The sequence below is a fragment of the Sparus aurata genome, chromosome 3 (genome assembly GCF_900880675.1).
Source record: "Sparus aurata chromosome 3, fSpaAur1.1, whole genome shotgun sequence".
In the NCBI taxonomy this organism is placed as follows: Eukaryota; Metazoa; Chordata; class Actinopteri; order Spariformes; family Sparidae; genus Sparus; species Sparus aurata.
Window position 1 is genome coordinate 4,598,069 of NC_044189.1, and position 18,924 is coordinate 4,616,992.

The 18,924-nt window shown below is 43.6% G+C and overlaps 1 protein-coding gene across 1 annotated transcript in view; it reads right to left on the bottom strand.

The window, feature by feature from the left end:
• Nucleotides 1-18,924, bottom strand: part of LOC115579192 (glutamate receptor ionotropic, NMDA 2D-like) — a 224,159-nt gene that overhangs the window by 106,568 nt on the left and 98,667 nt on the right. The window contains exons 4-6 of the mRNA XM_030412752.1: nt 17,737-18,003; nt 9,684-9,871; nt 4,970-5,110 (exon numbers count right to left, since the gene is read on the bottom strand). Of these exons, the coding sequence (XP_030268612.1) occupies nt 4,970-5,110; nt 9,684-9,871; nt 17,737-18,003 (596 nt within the window). The remainder of the gene's footprint in view (nt 1-4,969; nt 5,111-9,683; nt 9,872-17,736; nt 18,004-18,924) is intronic.

An 18,924-nucleotide genomic window follows, 5' to 3' on the forward strand; every position in this document is an offset into this window, starting at 1 on the left:
CGTGTGTCATTATGAGACACGTTCATATACAACTCCACAGATCTGTGGACAAACTTCAGCGAGATGCAGAAAGAAGGCGCCTTTTATGTAGCAAGACTCAAAGTAAGGTCGCGGGAGTCACATCGCTGCAATTAACACTTCCATGTGAACTGTAATCATGAATTTAGTTATGTAAGCTCTACCGCTACCCCTTTATTTGTGATAATCACAATAATTTCATATTCCTATCCATTAACCGCGTTGACCTGCAGAGAGCACACATTTTAAATGCCGTAGAAAAGAAAACAGGATTGAGGAGCTGCTGTTGATATCGAAGTGAAATATTCAGTAACACAGGAGGTGATTTTCAAGGACAGAGCCAGTTTATGATGAAGTCCGTGGTATTAGTCAGCAGTTTGAAAGGAGTCCAAGGCTCTCTGATTATAAGTTACGAAAATGAGTGCAACACCTCTCTACGCTCGAAAGTTTAGAAATGTCATCAGATCTGATTATAACTTACAAATGTAACCTCCAGAAAGCAACATGAAGTGGAAATTAACATTTTTTTGCCAACAGTTTCTGAGTGCGACGCCTCTCTACGCTGCAAAGTTTATAAATGTCATCAGACATTTGAAGAGGACAAAAACAACAACAAGGTTTTACAGAACCAGCCTATGATGACATTTCTCTTCTTGCGGATCAGGATGTGGAACAAAAGTCTGTCGAGTAGAAGGATTAGCGGTGGGAAAGTCGACCTTTCTGTGGATCAGATTCAACTTCTTGGCTCTGAAAGGTTTTTTAGCAATCTTCTTTGTCGTGTAATCCAGAGCCACCGAAGAAAACGTGTCAAAACATCCAGCAACTTCTACAAAACGCAACATAAATACGCAAAATGATCAATATGTTTTAAACATTCGATACTTCCAGCAGAGGTTCGGGAAGGTGAAAGTTTGACATGTAAGGTTGTGAACGAGCTACGAGTGTTTGAAACATACAGATTTTTGGTTTTAGGCGACATATCGTCAATATCTACACTTACCCACTTCATGCCCTTTGGCTGTATCAGATATCTGATATCTAAAGTTAAGCATAGATGCCAAGAAGGTTTAGAGATGGACTGACATTCAACTCAAACTGCCTCCTGAGGCGCCACTAAAGCTTGTTGTTAGAAAAGCACTGAATGCCACCAACTCCCTAAGCTGCACCTTCACTCCTCTCAAGTGAAGTAGTAACTTGTGGGGTCTTTTTTGTGACGTTAATGCGACAATGTCTCAAAGCACTCCAGCAAATTTAACACGTGCAGTCAAACAGAAGGTGTTCTAGCATGTATCTGATCTGAGCGAGTGGGTGTTCAGGACGGTGAGCAGATCTTAGTTTATCTTTGCAAATCATCCAAAAGTTTGTTGGCTAGCGTGCTAAACTGTTTACCAAACAGCTTCAGGTGCACCACCACAGATGTTTTATTCAGACATTTAAAAAGGATCTACTCGGAAGACTAATTGTAAATTCAGAAGCTCCCACTGTTCCCAGAATAAAAGATGTTTACATGTAAACGAGGCCACAGCGTCGTTAATAACACACACAGATTGATTCTTATTTCTGTGTCAGCTACACTTCAGACAGAGAGGAGCCATTTCTGCGATGTGCTCATCTCCCCGGAGAGTAAAAACCCTTCACGTGTTACAGGTGTCATTCATGCTGCGGTAGCGAAGACTATCACCGCCACGCGATGAGACTCCCATGAGCCTCGGCGCCTGTCAGCGTGACAGACAGCCCTGCTGCTGATTGAGAGCATTCAAAAGCCAGATTCTGAAGGGCATGAAATGTTTTGCCGAGTTGAAAATGAACCTCCTCACTTCATTAAAGAGCGGCAGGCAGGCAACCTGCGGTAACCATCCATCTGCAGTCGCACTTGTTGTCTGTGCAGGGAAGATTTCTCTGACGCCACCATCAATCTGTCATATCTGCACCAATCTGTTATTTTCTGGTACTAACTGTTCTAATTGAGCTTCTCTGTTGTGGCTGCTCGCACTCAAACTGCCTCATCTGCAGCTATTTCAGGAGGAACTCTGCTACATTTCTCAGAAAGTCTTTTCAACGCCCGTTTAATGAGAGGAAACGGGTGCACGGATCCAGTGTTCTCATCTAACATTAAAGGGAGATTATGTAACATTTAAAGGAAGAAATACAACTTTCTTCACATCAGAAATAAAAGTTGAATTCAGAAGATATTAAATGCACATTTGTTCAATTCGATACACCCAGTGATTTCACTGATAGAGCCCTAATGGTTTCACCAGCAGCTTATGGTGGCTAATGTTAGCAAATGTGAGCTATCTTTGTTTTAACATGTACTGTTTTCCTTAATTACCACAAGTTGCCACAGAGGAAGATTTCCATCAAATAGTACATTGTCTCACGTTAAACCTGCAGTGTGCGACTTTTGTTCCGACCTTCAGCTCCTACAAACGATAACTGCTAGCTGACGCTACCTGCCAACGTAGGAAAGTCAAAGAGATTGATCTGGTGGTGAACGGCTTAATCAGCATCGTTAAACCAATTTAGCTTGAGTGTCATTTGTATGTAAAAGTCCAACACTACAGGTTCAAGTATTACGCTCAGTGGCCAGAAGAAGATTTGGATAAAAGAAGAATCAGAAGAATAAAACAGTGTGTCGTCTGTCTACAGGTGTTCAGACGCAACACAAAGACACAATAAATACCTTGTGGCTATAATAGAGGCAAAAATGCACGATGTGGATTGAATAATGTTCAAACAAAAGAGATAAATGCAGTTCTTAAGTTTTGAGGTAAGTTTCAATCTAAGCTTTCGCACAAAAATACACGTTCCAATAAACGGTGTTGACACAAAAACCCTTCATCTGTCATGATCGGATCGGTCAGGATCTCTCTGCACAGCCGTTTATCTCATACGGGTCAAGTGTGTTTTGATGACGTCATTGCTGTTAAGTTCGTGTGAACTGGTCAATCAATAAGAAAACATCAACGCAGACGCTCATCATCACGATCTTCTGTGCTGCTGCACATGAACGAGTAGAAAAGTTCCCAATTTTAGCTTCAGCTGTTTCCTTTTAAGATCCAAATTAAAATGCCAGTTAATGTCACGCTGTTGTTTCACGTCTATTCGTCCTGAGGGCCTCGGTTCTGTTTTCCTTATCCTTCCAGAAACATCTGTCTTCATATTGAGTTCAGTGTGAGGTCTGTGAGCCAGCACAGCTGCAGTCCTCACTGTCGTACCAAGCAGTGAGGGATTTAGTGCCCTGCTCAAGGGCATTTTTGACGTCAGGAAAAAAAAGGGTTTCTCACTCACTTACGCTTCGGTCTCCTGAGACACAGACGTCTTTCCTGAACGTCGACGTAATGAAACACATTACACAAGTATATTCTGCATCCCATCCTGCAGATAATTCGTTTGCGAGTGTTATTCGGCACAACGGCACGAGAGAGAATTTGAACACAATTCTCCAGAGCCGGTCTAGCAGCAGGTTCCCAGACAGCTCCTGTAACCCTGACAGCCGAGAAGAGAGAGAAACCTGACTCCTGCAAACAGTTCCCACAGGGGGCTGTGCCAAAGAGCAGCAGCAGTCAATCAAGCATGCAGTCAAAACTTCTTCTGCTGTGCTGCTGCTCTGCTCGTTGTCCCCGCCACGTATTTAAAGTCCCTCGAGGTAAATGTGCAGATTGTCTAAAATGTAAATTGGACGTATCGGTGGTGCTATAAATGGTTTATAACAGTGACACAGATAGGAAAAATGGAGGCTGCAGCAATTTGTGGTTAAATGTTTGCTCTGTCTCTATTCAGGCACTGTCTCACGAAACACATTTTAACACAAGGCAAAATAATAATACCTCTGATTTTGGACACAACAAGCATTTCCTTTCTGATCCTCAGTAAACCACAGGTCATTATGCACGATATTGTAGTCCAAAAAAATGCAGATTTATTCACAAAACCAGACAGCTTGAGTTTAATTTATATTAGAGGAACATCAGAAAACGTTCTCAGTGCACCGTGACATCACTGTTCAGTGTGGTTACCACTTTTAATTGTTATTTTTTCATTAAGTTAGCACGTAATACTCAGCAGATGTCTGGTAATAGTCAACTTGTCAGTCTGAAGAATTGTGTCTGGACGTTTTTTTATTTACGAGAATACGAACGGTGTTAACTGGGACTGGGAGGATATGCTTACCTCGCAATTCAGTACTATCACGATACTTGGGTGCCTTTCCTCAAAGAATTGCGATTTCTGCTTGCTTTTAAACACAAAGCCGTGGGGAGAGATGAATCACACAGCTCCAGAGACTGTAAACCATGACTCGTGTTAAAAAAACAGTGTACATCACGTCGGTCACAGGGGTGCCGCCTGAATAAGTGTCCAGAAGACCAACACATGCAAACAGAGAGGTGATGTTTAAACAATAACCCTGCAAACTACATCATTCAGACATCTGCATTAATTCAGAGATACAGTAGCAACCAGAGTCAGTCCTTTCCTACTGGACTTGAACGCACCACAGCGTTGCTCTGTGTTTTTTTGCTGAATGTGACCCTGAACAGTGCTGCTGAGTCGCAGAATCAATAAACCCTCCGCGTCACGCTCTTGTATTATGAAATATGTAGCAGTCCGATATGTAACGCCAAAGCAACCCTCACATTGTAAACAGTAATCAATCCTCTGAATCCAACAGCATCAGCAAGTTCAAGAGCAGGAGCGCAGAAATCCACCAGCAGCCACCATGTGGACTATCACCTGTATAACATCAGAACAGAACCAGCCCGGGATGACTCAGCGCTCTGGATGTGGAAGCTTCATTAAAGCTGCCTGCCACTGTTTACTTTTCCATGCTGTTCACTGTTTGCTCGCTCGCTCTGCCGTTGTGTTTGAAGCCGGTTGTGAATGACATCGAAATTCAAAGTCACCCTCCGTCGCCTTCCTCTTCCTCCCCCTCCACCCTCCTCCCTCTCACCTGATTCTGTCTGGCACTCTGTGGGTCTGGTTGCCGTCGCTTTGGCAGTTGCCGGCGTACTGCGACCGGCTGGTGGCCCCCTGGTCCCTCCGCAGAGCCATCGCCCCGTGGGTGAGCACCGAGACACCTTTGGCAATGCGCCTGCAGGATTAGGGAAAGAACAATGTGAGACAGAGACAGTGGGACATTTTCAAAAGGTCTTTTTTGACACCGCTGAGGTCCGGGAAATATTCGGGACTGTCAGGGTTCTTCGCTGCTTGAATAAGTGCACACACAGTGACAAAGGAAATGCAACAAGGCTAAAAGTTAACAGCTCCGAACTTGTGTAGAAAAATGAAAGAGCAATGAAAGAGCTCCTCTCCTCGATACCTTAAAGCTGAACTGGGCAAATTTTAAAAGAACTCTCATCTCGGCAGTTTAAATTATGTGTGACTTCAACAAAATGAAAAGTAATTACATCTCCACCGACTGAAACACTGTAGAATTGCCCAATTTCTACAAATGAGGTCCTGGTGGTGGGTGTGAGCACTCCTCTGCTGCTCCGAGAAAAAAAAAAAAAAGTGATGAATCGGACTGAAGAGCAGAATCCAAACTGTCTAATCATCAGCTCAAAAGTGGACTCATCAGAACCAGATCTTTTTCCTCCCGTCTTTGCTTTTGTATGAATCCAGACCAGCTGAGTTGAGTGTGCTGAGAGGATTTCTGGGTATTAAATGGATGCTCTAACATTCTGGGAACTGCATTTGTCTGATGTCTTGCTGGGAGTTAGTGACTGGATATCTGTGTGGTCCAGTGGAGAGAACAGAACCCGGTGTGTTGAAACCCAACTGAGCCACCGAAACAGAAGGGGGGGGGGGGAGATATGGAACAGACGGGAAATTCATTTCTCACAAAAGCTATAAAAGCTAATGGGCTGGTTACCTATATGTCCAAGAACCATCTAGTTAAGGTTTTGAAGGGTACAGCAAACGTGTTCGGAAATGTGAAGGACTTCTTCAGAGCTGATCAACTTGTTAGGGAAGAAGGTTTAGGAGATTTGGATTTCTTACGCTGAAACACTGAGTTACAACCAAGACCCAAAGGACTTGGTCGGACGGGGACATTACCGCAAATTTCCAATATGCCGTTTTTTTGCTGCGGTTGTTTCTTTTGCGTTCTCTCTTGGCAGTCCAGCTATGATCACAATGCCATTTGGACCATGTAGCTCTAACACTTTACTCAACCAGAATCTGGACACCCTACATCGAGATATGAACCTGCAAAACAGTGTCACATTTCAACCACTACGAATTGAAACTTGTGCAAAGGAGGCACTCAAAAACAAAAGGGTAGAGATAAAAACTGGTCCAGATATCCAAATAAGGTTGCTCTTTACGTATCTATACATACGTTAGGTTTCTTCCTGGTACTGGAATCCAAACAAGAAACAACTCACCCAAGTACTTGAGTACACAATATCTTTTAGAGACTATTTGTTTTGGGTTCAGGGTCAGATTGAAGATTTAATATTGGATTGGACGACTATAAAATACTTGATACTCAAAGTATAAGGAAGGGGAACCATTTTTTTTGGCAAAACTCAAAGTTTGGGGACAAAAAGTACAGAGTTGCAATATGTTGGTAAGTAAATGTAAAAAGTAGGGAGTACTTGTATCTGCTCAACCAACCAAGCATCAGTATCCGTGTCCATCCCCTCTGTCCCAAAGTTTATTACAAATGAATTAACTCTAGTGAGCTTTAGTGTCTTAGATATTGTATATATTGTATATGAGGTAATAAAGGCCACCTTGCACACCTGTACTTATACGATGTTACTTCTCAGCTGGTAAATGAGCTCCTGATGGCGAATCATAAATAAAGCAGCTGCTGCCAGTAAACTAATCCGAGCACAACATCAATACACCACTGAACATCCAGTTTCAAGACGTATTTATGTGTGAAGCATCTTCCATTTCCAATAAATAAATATTAGCAGACTCTGTTGCTGTCTGTCTCTGAACAACTTAATAATAGATCAGGCTTTGATCTGCAGGAAGCTTTCGCACAAGCAAGAGAACGTTTAAAAGGCACCGCTTCTTAATATGGCAGTAAAAGTCGAGCGCGATTTGTTATTCAGCGCATAAAAACAACACCAAACACTCCTCACATCTAATTATATATGTCGCTGAGATTAATTATGTAAAAATACACACTTAAGATCATCAGTATGTTTCTTGCTGTAGTCCTGATTATAAGGTTGGCTGCAGCCAGGCAGGAAACGCTGTCTAATGATCTCATATCGTAAAGCATTTCAATGGAGTCCTGCTTCCATAATTCAGTACATTACTACTTCAAACAAGCTAACAGGACAAGACAAGAAGTGAAGCAGGACTGCTGAGAGGAGTTCAAAAGTTCAAAAGTGCCCTGCACACAAATTCAGGGTGCCAAAAATTCTGTCTTCTTTCACGGGGAATTCATTCACAGTCATGGTGTCTTCAGGAGGAGCAGCAGGAGGTTCACAGCTCCCCACATGTTGCTGCCATTTTTAAAAGTTGTGATGCTGCCGGTACAGAAGATGTTCTGATGAGGTGACGCTGCTCTCCAGGAGGGAGAACTAATGAAGGTGACAGTGGTGCAGTGGAGTACGACTTCTCTCTCAGCACGGTGAGCATGTCGTTAATAAAAACTACTGGTCCACATTATAAAATGTTTCCTGGCTCTCCGGAGTATCAGTCAGCAGCAGCAGCCATCATAAAGTCTGCAGCAGAGGACACGATGCTGCTGCAGATCACGCTGGCTGTAATATAATACACCACTAACATCCCTTTCACACTGGGCCTATTTTTAGCATCTTTACATTAACAAAGCCTGAATATACATTCATGCTAATTGTGTTTGGAAAATGGCACCAGGGGAGGCCGGGATCACTTCACCAGACTCATTTAAATACTTAATGGTAGGAATTTGGAGGACACAGCTGTCCTGTGCTCAGTATCCAATAATCACTGTGCGCTTGTCAATTGTGTAATGGTGCGTTCAGGCGATCCTTCATCAACTCAAGTTTGAAAATACCATATGACCGAGAAGAAGAAGAGCCAAAACCAGTCTGTGTTTTGCAGGAATTAATCTGGGACTGGGAATTTAATGGGCAGGAACTGGGGTGACACCGACAGACGATTCAGCTTCTGCTCGACCCGACTGTGAGTCAAATGTTCGCCTCATCAAAAGTTATTCAGAAGAAGTGTTTCATCTCCCATTGAGCACTTATAAAAAGGCAGAAAACCCACTTCAGCTTTCTGCAAAATTATTGCTTTTAATTTTGACATTTCCATGAAAGGCTGCACCTCATTCGTCTGGCGACGAGGGACCCATCTGCACCGGTCACATCCCTTTAACTATCCACCCTCGGTGTCCATCTGTGTTTCACAATGAACCGTGACGTTCTGCACGGTAGTGGCAAGTTTGCTGCTTTATTTGGGCTTTTCCTTACAGAGCATGGACGCCAATTTCACAAGCATAGAAACCAGATGCGTTCTTCACGCTGCACCTCAACGAGTACGTGACGGCCAGTCGACAGCGATGGTTTCATAAAGCACAGAGAAGAAGAACGGGATGGTGTAAAAAAAGACTCCTATCCCGGAGCTGAGAGAATAGTTTGATTGATTGTATCACTTTTTTGTGTAAAAGCTGAAAACTTGGAGTGCAAAAACCTAAAAGTCCCTCCGCTGGTTCGGATTTCCGTACAAAATGTTCATCCTCAACCTGCATTATTGAAGAGTCTTCATAAAGTGTCAAGAAAATCTCTTCTAACCTGCCTCCCTCTGTTTTCTGTCATGACAAGGGTTGGATGTAACAGTAAAAATCAATAGATGACTCTACCTCTCACCTGGATTCACGGGGTCAGTCTACTTAGATTAGATTAGAGGAAAATGTAATGATCGCCGCGGTGAAATCAGGTCATCCCTGCAGCAGAGCATACATCACGGGGAGAGCAGGTGGTCGTGAAATGTTACCGTGCTGCAGGAGAGCCACACAGGAGGTGAGCGGAGTGTGTACTACAGGGATGAAATACAGAATGTGTATTTTATCTCTGATGCTCATGTATTTTTAAAATCATGAGGTTGGATTTTCTGCAGCTTTAGGGCTCGGCACTGCAGAACTCAATTCAACTGAGAGAGAGAGAAAAGAAAGTACAACGCAGGGAATGGACGGGTTTACAGTTGGAATAATCACACGGCATCCTGCGCACGTGAGCATCGATCAAAGTGGGTTTATTATTTTGTACATTCGAGGTTTCGCTGGCTGCATGTCTGCAGGTTTCAGAGAGACGAGCGCTGCAGGTTCAGTGAACAGAGCTGTGAGCCTTATGGGAGCGGGTGGTGTTGTAAAAGAGTGAAAAGGCCATTAACTTTACAGCGAGGCTATGTTATCTTTGATGGAATAAATGCTACTGGCTTTGTTTCAGGGATACTTTCTAGTCAATAGAAAACAACCCTGATTAATGTAGGACACTGTGGGGTGTTGCTGCTGCAGCCTTGAGGAGTCCGACTGATGTTAGCTGATGATTGCAAACTCAGGGTTCACTTACTGACATACAAAAGGTGATGGTTGTGCCGGGCAGTCAGTTGTCTAATGCTTGTAACTTTGAGGCTGTAGTTCCCCCTCGAGCAGCAGATCCTAAACCCTTTCCAGGTGAATTACGGTTACGTGAATATAAATAAAAAGCTGTTCTTACCGTCGTGGCTCGTCCCTCCAGCCCTGCGGCCGGATGGCGAACAAGGCCTTGGGCAGCCCCTCCAGGCCCAGGCCGGACAGGGCCGGTCCCACGGCGAACCACATGTGACTGGGCCCGGCCTGACCCGCCGCCCAGGCTGCCTTGAAAATCAGCTCAGCCTCCTCCAAGGAGCAGTACAGCAGACGGACCTGCAGGAGAAGGAAAAGAAGGAACAGACGAGACAGATTTGGGATCAATCAAAAGATCAGCAGAGAGTTGGAAGAAAAAAGAGAGTAAGGATGGAGGAGAGACGGCAGAAATAAGACAAGGAGGAGAGTGAGGAGAGGATGCAAAAGAAGCGATGGAGCGAGGAAGATAAAATGAATTGCAGGAAAAAGAACTTAAGGATGGATGTGGAGGACAAAAGAGGCAAAAAAGTGAACATCCATCCCATTCCTCACCTCCTCTGGTCCTGGTTGTACGGTCACGTAATGTTCTCCCCTGATTCCTTTACAATTATGGATTATATTCATTTATACATCAAAACACTTGGTGCACTTATAAATTAATGATTCTCTTTATTATTTCTTTTCTCTTTTTTTTTATTTCAACACAGGCAGCTGCACTTGAAAAATGGTGCCTCTTGGTCCGCGTGCATTTCCCCTTCATACATTATTAAAAAGGGGGGATTGAATGTGTATGTGTGGCGGGGAGTTAGATTAGAAAGACAAAGTGAGTTAAAAACATGGAACCAGAAGAGGCTGAGAGGGAAGGAAAGAGGCTGCAGTGTGTGTGTGTGTGTGTGTGTGTGTGTGTGTGTGTGTGTGTGCGGTTGCTGCTGAGGGTACTTCAGATGATTGCTCGGAGGAAGCACTTGAGGGAAAATTTGCGCCACAGTTTGTAAGACAATTGCAGGGGTTATAAAACTGAAATTTGTCCAAAAAAACAAAAAAAAAAACGAAGTGAAACGCCTCGCTAACGGCGCTCTGATGGCAGCAGACGTGCGGTGTGTGTGGGTCCCGTCTCACGCCGCACATTCACCGGCGTTACTCGCGTCAGAGAGGACGGCGAGATGACGCCGATGCCTCCCACTCAGCCGACAGCAGATGGAACCGGGGTCGGCATGAGGTCCAAGCTAACGCTCGATCCCTGTCAGCCACATCCTCTGAGCAGTCAGGGTATATTTAGACCACTTTGCATACAGAGATGGTGTTTGTTTGGCTTGAAGTTTGTCACTCTATGAAATAAAGAGGATGCAGTCCATCAAAGCGTTCCCCTCCTCTCATCCCGAGGCAGAGGGAGCCCTGCTTTCCCCTGAAACACGAGTGATTCGTTATAATTCTACGCCATCAATCACTTCGTCAGTGCAGGTGACTCATTTCTCAAACGTCGGACGACTCATTTAGGAAGAAAACATTTCATTTAGATCCTCGCTAGTCTTCATATTTTATCGTGACAGCGCTTAATCGCGTCAACATCCAGGTTGAAATGACGGAAGTCGAGAAAACCGCCATTTAAGAACGACTACGATTAAATCTTTGTTGTTGCATGTTTTTAAATAAGAGGATATTTTAATTTCCCAATGGATCACCATTATCTTTACCGTTGACAGCCGTCAATAACAGGGATCTTGGATGTGTTTGTTTAACCCACATGAATCTAGAATATTTAAAAACGGCGGATCGGACACGGACCAGACACGGACCTGGTGGAATTTAGGGGTTAGGCCATTGACCGAGTTGCTGTATTTGAGTAGCTGGGAGTGAGAATGTGTTGACACTACCTGCTCAGAACCAAACAAGACGGACAGACAAAGTAAGCAACTTGCTGGTGAATGTATGCGGATTTCTGACAAATGTTCTGAGTTGGTGGAATCCAAACCAGAACAAAGGTATTGGACCTAAATGCACCAGGTGGCCTCTGAATTAATGCAAATGTTGCATTGGATTGGTGTCTGCTGGATGTGTAAATAAGCCTCTGCTTGCTTGCTTGCGAACGTATTTGCTTTACAAGGTGACAATATATCACTTTATAAACTAGACGTTAATATCAAAGTCTGAATGAAAACGTTACATAAGTAGTCACCGCACCGCTTGATCTATCAAACATTTGTCCTCCTGTGATGATAAACTCAAGTCATTCAGACATGTAGAAGAAAAACATCCCGTCTGCTATCTTGCTTACCAGTTGCAGCACTGAGATACGAATCATCAGCTGACGCCTGCTGTATGCTAATTGGTGAAGGCAGACTTTGAAGTAAAATAAATGGCCCATGCAGCACTACGGCCTCCCCGGTGACTCCAACATTATGCATAAAAGACACGTAAGATTAATAATTCTGCATGAGCTGAGAGCTATCAGGTCGACCGGGCGTGTATATGTTCTGCGAGGAGGCCAGAGGAGGTCTTTGGGTGGAGCAGTGAAAGGTAAATTTAATTTCAGGTGTAAATGAAACACAGATTGTTCGCATCCCCGACGCTGCTTGAAAGACATGCTTATGTACGATGAGAGAGGGAACAGGGGAAGAAGAAAGAGACGACGAGTGGGAAGAAGAGATGGTGAGATCGGGGGAGCAAGCGAAGAAAAAAGTCTCGGCGGGGAAACGGTTCCCTCCGTCTGAATTATAGTCACATCACAGAGCAGCTGAGGCTGAACCAAATTTAATCAATGATTCCAACATCAAGAGTGTGCTTGCGTGTGTGTGAAGAGGGGATTTTAGCATACACTCTTCTGTGCAAAGCTTGTCCAATTCACAAATGTCATTCAGCACTAAACCGACAATATTATGCTTCTATAGATACATTATGAGACTCTATCCTTTGGCTTTTTTCATCAAAGGCCTGAGCATCATGGGAGGATTATGCAGAAATTGGCATGCAACCCCACAAGACTGAAACAATGACGAGGTGTAAGCTACACAGCAACAACAAGCTGTATCATAGCACAATGGTGGATAATTCACTGCGGAGGTCGTTGGCAGCACATGTGCAGTCCTGCAACCTGAGGAGCAATCACAACCCGAACGTGTGGATAAAAGTTCTCTCTCATCATCAAGAATATAAAACAACTGGGCTCGACGGGACCCGAGAGCAGCAGGCGACATCTTATCCGTCTTAAACGTGGTGTAATTTCTGCAGCTAGGTGTGTCTCTACCTGGTGGGGGAGCTGGATTAGCGGGCTCATGTGATTATGTGATCTCAAATATCCTTATCACCAGGCTTCAAGCTGCGTGGCCGCGGCCGAAAAACACAGCGGTGTAACTGATCGGCGCCTCACGAGGAAACAACTGGCGAGAGAGGAGGTGACGGGTTTGAAAACAACAATGGTGGCTGGTTAGCGTATGCTGCTATAGCATCAGTGAGGCTATACCAAGAACCAGAACAGCGCTGGGGACTTCTCAAATGAAGTAGGTTTGGTTTGGTTTACTGGTGGCATCACGACTCAACTGTGGATCTGATTGGTTTGAAGTTTGAGGTTACAGACAGATTTATCTGGGTTTGAACATCGTTAATAGCTGGGATAATGTAAGTATAAGTACGTAACAACATGTATAAGAATGTCTGGTTGTTTGTAGACATGTTACGGTGTAAATGTTACATATTATACCCTCTTAACATAAGCCTGGAAAGTGCTTTCCCTCTGAAACTCTTGTTTGGTGGATGTTTTCTTTTGAACTTGATCAGATTTGGGGGATATCACTCATGTTTCCATCTTGATCTCGACACACAAGATGAAATAAAAAATAAAATAACAAAGAAAAGACACGAGGAATAAGACACATGTGGAAAGACATATTTAGTCAAACAAAACTGACGGTTCCTCTCTATCTCACATCAGCGGTTCTGTTGGTGGAGTTGAATCACCTGTCAGTTTAACTGCTCCGGAGCATCTCTTGGTCCCTCCGATCCAAAACTGAAGACGCATTTTTCATTTAATCTGACAAAATATTCTCAGAAAAATGCCAGTCTAGTAGCTGCTCTGAAGCTTTTACAGATGAGATAGAGTCTGGCAGGTGTCACGCCGTGTTTTTTTATTTTTATTTGCACAGATAAAGTGATGTTATGTCCTGTTCTTATCATTAGGACATCGCAAACACGACAACGCTGTCATTTTTTTATTGATTTTAGCGCACGCGATAAAACAGAATGTGATATACAAGTCTGTTCTCGTTATCACGTAAAATAAACAGTTTGACGAGTGTTAGCAGGCACACAACAAGCTTTTATTCAGACTGTGCACCATCAAACACACTCCAGTGTTATTTATATCCGTTATTTGATAATCCTATAATACAGAAACAGGGAAACAGTGTAACTATAGCTGCCAAAGTGCATCCGATCACCAACAGATTTCCAGTAAAGCGGGATGTTGATACGATAACAGACTCTTGCATCGGATGCTCTGATTCTCCCTCACTGATGCCTGCCACCTCATTGATCTCCGCACCTCCAGAGCAGACTGAGAAGCACTGGAACGTGTTTTATGACACAGCAGCCGGCCAGATAGATTTTTCCCAGATCACCCAAGGATCGAGTGCAGAGTACGGAAAATAAAAGGCAGATGAAACCTACTCCAACACTGACTCAGGCTGATTCCAAGACACGCCTGTCCTTAAGGCAGGAAGCCAAGATGCAATAAGCTATTTTCTCAAGGACGTGCTCACATATTGTTGTTAAAAAAGCCAAATTCAGATGGATGTCACTGACCTCGACCCACAGCGGGCAACAAAAAAATGCATCTTTGGAGACGATTCAAAAACTTGTCCTGTGCATGACTTCCTGTTGTTTACAGTCGCTGATGTAATGTGGAATCGGGGAACATTTAATAATAGTTCAGCAGCCGCAGCAGTTCTCGGCTGACAAATGAGTTTTAGCGCCGGCATATTGAGGGAGTTTAAAGCACCACCTGACATTTCCAGTACATGTTGTACCTTTGACAACAATCAGTGTGTTTGGAACATAAAATCTGACACCTGCAGCCGACTAAATATTCCATTCAGCCTTTCTCTCCCTCTCTCTTCAGTACTCCACGTCCATATATTATACACCAATGGTATTACCAATTAAAACACTCCATGTGATTGAATTCATCTTCAAATTCATTAACAAGCAACCAAACTTAATTGGTTTCTTGATGTGTGTTACTGTTTGACAACCCTTCAAGATCCTCATACGTCATCAGCTGTTGTCAGAGGTCGGAAGTAACAAAGTTCAAACACTTTGCAACTTTACTTAAGTAGATTTTTCAGGTATATGTACTTTATTGAGTATTTTACTGACTTAACTTTTGTCTTCTCCTCCCTACATTTTCAAAACAGGCTCATTCCTTTAGTTTGACGCATTTGAGACAAATTATCTGTGATTGATTCCAAACATCACAAGACTGATGTGGACCTATCAGAGCGCATCACGCATGGCAGACGCAGCGAGACGAGACAAAGACTTGCTTCAGTTAGCTTTGACCACAAATGTCCTTCAGAGGGAGACTTTTTACTCTGATACTCTGAGTACATTACTTTACTGGAGTAAAGAAGCTGAAACAGCACTTCTACTTTTACAGGAGTAAAGAAGCTGTCAATCAGTACTTCTAATTTTACAGGAGTAAAGAAGCTGTCAATCAGTACTTCTATTTTCACAGGAGTAAAGAAGCTGTCAATCAGTACTTCTACTTTCACCAGAGTCTGTTTTTACACAAGTATCTGTACGTCTACTTGAGTAAAGGATGTGTGTCGTTTTACTGGCTGTTGTTGCTAGCCGTTTATTATCTGATCCGTCGTCTTCAGTTCTGGTGATTTATCTCGCGTTACTGTTGCAATCCTGATATTCTCACGATGCCGTTTGCCATTTATCTAATGGAGACAGAAGAGTATGGACGCTGGCAATAGAGCTTTAGGTGTAAATAATAATATTAATCATGGCTCTGTTAACTGTCCTGGAGTGCTGGACCGGCTCATCAATGATCTGACTGTGCAGCTCCTCATCTAAAGCCCAGCAGAGAGCTCGTTCAGTCTTTTCACTGTTCGACATTTCATATCACGTTCATTACATTACATCATGTTCACTCCGGCCCCCCTTTTTTTTTTTTTTTTTGCTTTTGGTCCATTCTCCCCCCTTCGTTCTTTCTTCCCTTTCACAGACTTCATTTTTGACAAAGGTCATTTAGGCTGACAGCCGTAAAATGATGAGAGCAAGGAATGAATACGAATCAAAGGAGAACGGTGTGAGAGAGAGAGAGACGGAGGAGATATTGTTCATGTACAAAGCCGAGTGCTGGGGAGAACGAGGAGAGAACAGATCCTGTGGCGCCCGCAGAAATCCTCTCGTCTCTATCAGATGTGTCAGACCTCAGCTGGGTCGGGCCGGATCGTCACGCCCGTCCTGCCTGTTTCTGCCGGACTAGGCTGTTTGTCTGCAGCTTTTATGTTTAACAGCAATTACGAGGAAAAGGAGTCGATTCATTTTTAACCTTTTATGTTGTTAAAGGTTAGAACAAGTTCGCTGCTCAGTCTGAAGTCTGAGGCTTGTTTCATTTTAAAGCTGCACTTTTAAGAGGCTGCTAATCAAAAGAGCCCAGAGCTTTATAATGCTCAGCTTAAAAAAGCTTCTTAGGGATGGATACGTCTTTGTGTAAGTGCAGTGGAAAAACCTGAAGACATATCATCTGCGAATGCGGCAATGAGGTGTATCCTTGAGCAGGGACAGTATAAAACAGGGAGTTTTCTTGCGAACAACCTCTAAACGTTTTCCCTCCTTCACTGTGATTGATGTGATCGTTAACAAGTCAGAACCACTCAAAAGAAACCGGAGCTGTTCCGATAAAGTTTATTGAAACAGCTTAAAACTGCGTCTGTTTATGTTGTGACGAGCAGGTTTGGCGTCTTAATGTTGTGAAAGCTGCAGAGCTGCAACGGTGAAATGCCGCGATCACACTGCGAAGCTCCCAGGTGTAAGTGTGTGTGTGTGTGTGTGTGTGGGTGGGTGTTTGTGTGTAAGTGGTCCCCCAGGATGTCAGCGTAAATGAATTGTGCGTCCTCAGTCAACCTCCTCTAAACAAGCCTTTCACTGCGAGCAAGGAGACAATCCTCCTCCAAACCTTTCCTCTGGTTAAAACGTCTCAGGGCGTTAACTTATAAATGTCAAAACTGTGAGTGCAAACAGGGAACTCCAAATATATTGATCCGACAAAGCAGATTAGCCCGGTATTGAGTTATTTCTGAGAGCCCGACGGAAAATGCATGTTTTCTTTCTGCAACAGCACAAAGAGGAAAAACCAAAAAGGGGGAAGTTCGTATTTACATTTTTGTAGTTTCATGCAACTGTCAGTTCTGTTTCGTTGGCTGATGACAAGACAATGCACAAAGACCCTAAAGCCTCCCCCCACATTAGCTTTCCTCTTTGTACCAAGAAACATGGACTCATGTGTCGTGGTGCATCTACAACAAACACGTTTTTAATCTCAAGACTCAGTTTAGATCCTAACAAACAAGTCCCAAAATTCACTCATTTCGTCAGTGCGTCATTATCTTGCCAGTTTTGTTTGAAGACACCAAACCAATGAAGATTATTAAGATTAACATCAGAGTCTGTCTGTGATCCTGTGAGTACATAACAACAATCTCCCCCAGAACACGGACGTATAGGTTGTTTGTTTGAACTGGTGAAGTCTGGTGATGGATTTAACGAGCCACACTTTATATGTTTGCTGTAACTTAGATAATGTATTTAACTTGACAACTTGCACTTTACAAAAGAGTATGATTATCTCTTCTGTGGGACCTATAATGTACAAGTTAGCAGCTGAGGGCTGGAGGTCAGGGTAACAGTGGAGGGAAGGGTCTTTTTTTTCACTAAAGATTGGTTCCATTCACGCGGTGCCCGTAGCACTCCCATTGAAAATTAGCTTGCCCGAAAACGAAACCACAGTAAATCTTAAAAGTGCCTCTTTCGTCGTAGTTATGCGTTTACACGAAGGTTTGACTCATATATCACAAATAAAGCCTCGGTTGCCTTTTGGCGAGAGTTTCACTTTAAGCATTTGACACTTGTGTTCAGCAGAGAGTCTTTGTTCCCCTCACCTGGGCTTCGTTGTCTTTGAGCAGCCGTTTGGTTCGGGCCCCACCAGGGTCGTCGGTCACGTTCAGGATCACAACACTCTTCTTCTCCCAGCCAATGAACGAACCGTCCGTCATCCCCTCCACCATGGCCAGGAAGTCCTCGTAGCCGTGGTGCCGGGTGGTCACCACGGAGAAGGCGGTCCAGTCGTACTCCTCAAGCACCTCGAAGATGACCTCGAGCTGGAGAGAGGTGGAGCAGGTGAACTGGAGATAGATGGAGCCGCTTTCCTGAAAGAGACACACAATGAACTCAGGTTTGAAGAAATCAACTCTTAATACAGTAAATGCCTCTAAAGAAATGGAGAATCACTGTTATCTGTCCCGCTTGTTGTTCCACTGGACCTGTTTTTCAATGCCACATTCTGGGCTTGAAGCTATCAAAAGCAACAACATGAAATATAAAAATATAATGCAGCTATAATTAACCATACTTATGCTTTAAGGTTAGTACAAAAAATAAAAATCTGGGACAGGAAGCGGACTCCAATCTGCAGCCTGAAATCCAGACATTCATATATCTACGAGCCCTTCAGTAGTGAGGAGAGAATACAGAGTTATAAAGAAATGACATGAAAATGTGATATTTTTATATGACCACACACTTCTGTGTCGCTCTTTCTAGCTCACCTCTTACACAACTCTCTGCACCGGCACTGATTCGCTGTTAACGGTCATTAACGTGATTCAGGGACTGCCGGCTGAATACTGTAAGACTTCCACTTATCTTACAGTGAAGGGGATCCATACAGTAGCAGTCTGAACTAGTTCTCATTCAGTTCAGCTCGTCTCGCCTTTGGTGGATGACTTGACTTCAGTTTTATTGAGAGGGGGAACACTCGGAGGGATAACGCCGTCTGTCTGTCAAAAAAAGTCCTTGGCTCTCTTCTGAATGAGGCTTTCAGTGTCAATGAAAGAAACAATGATCGCCTTCCTCTCCGCTGCTCCAGTCGCACTTAATCTGGATAGATGAGCCGCTCACTGTTTGAGAGAGGAATTCATTTCTTTTGTGTTTTTTTTTCTTAAAACTTGAACAAAAGGGAACAGGGTGGAATAATCCATATAGGTCGAGAGCTGGAATGAATACTGAAATGAACGATGGACTTATCATGACAGTGTGCATGCCTCTGCACTTTTTTTGACACTGTCCAA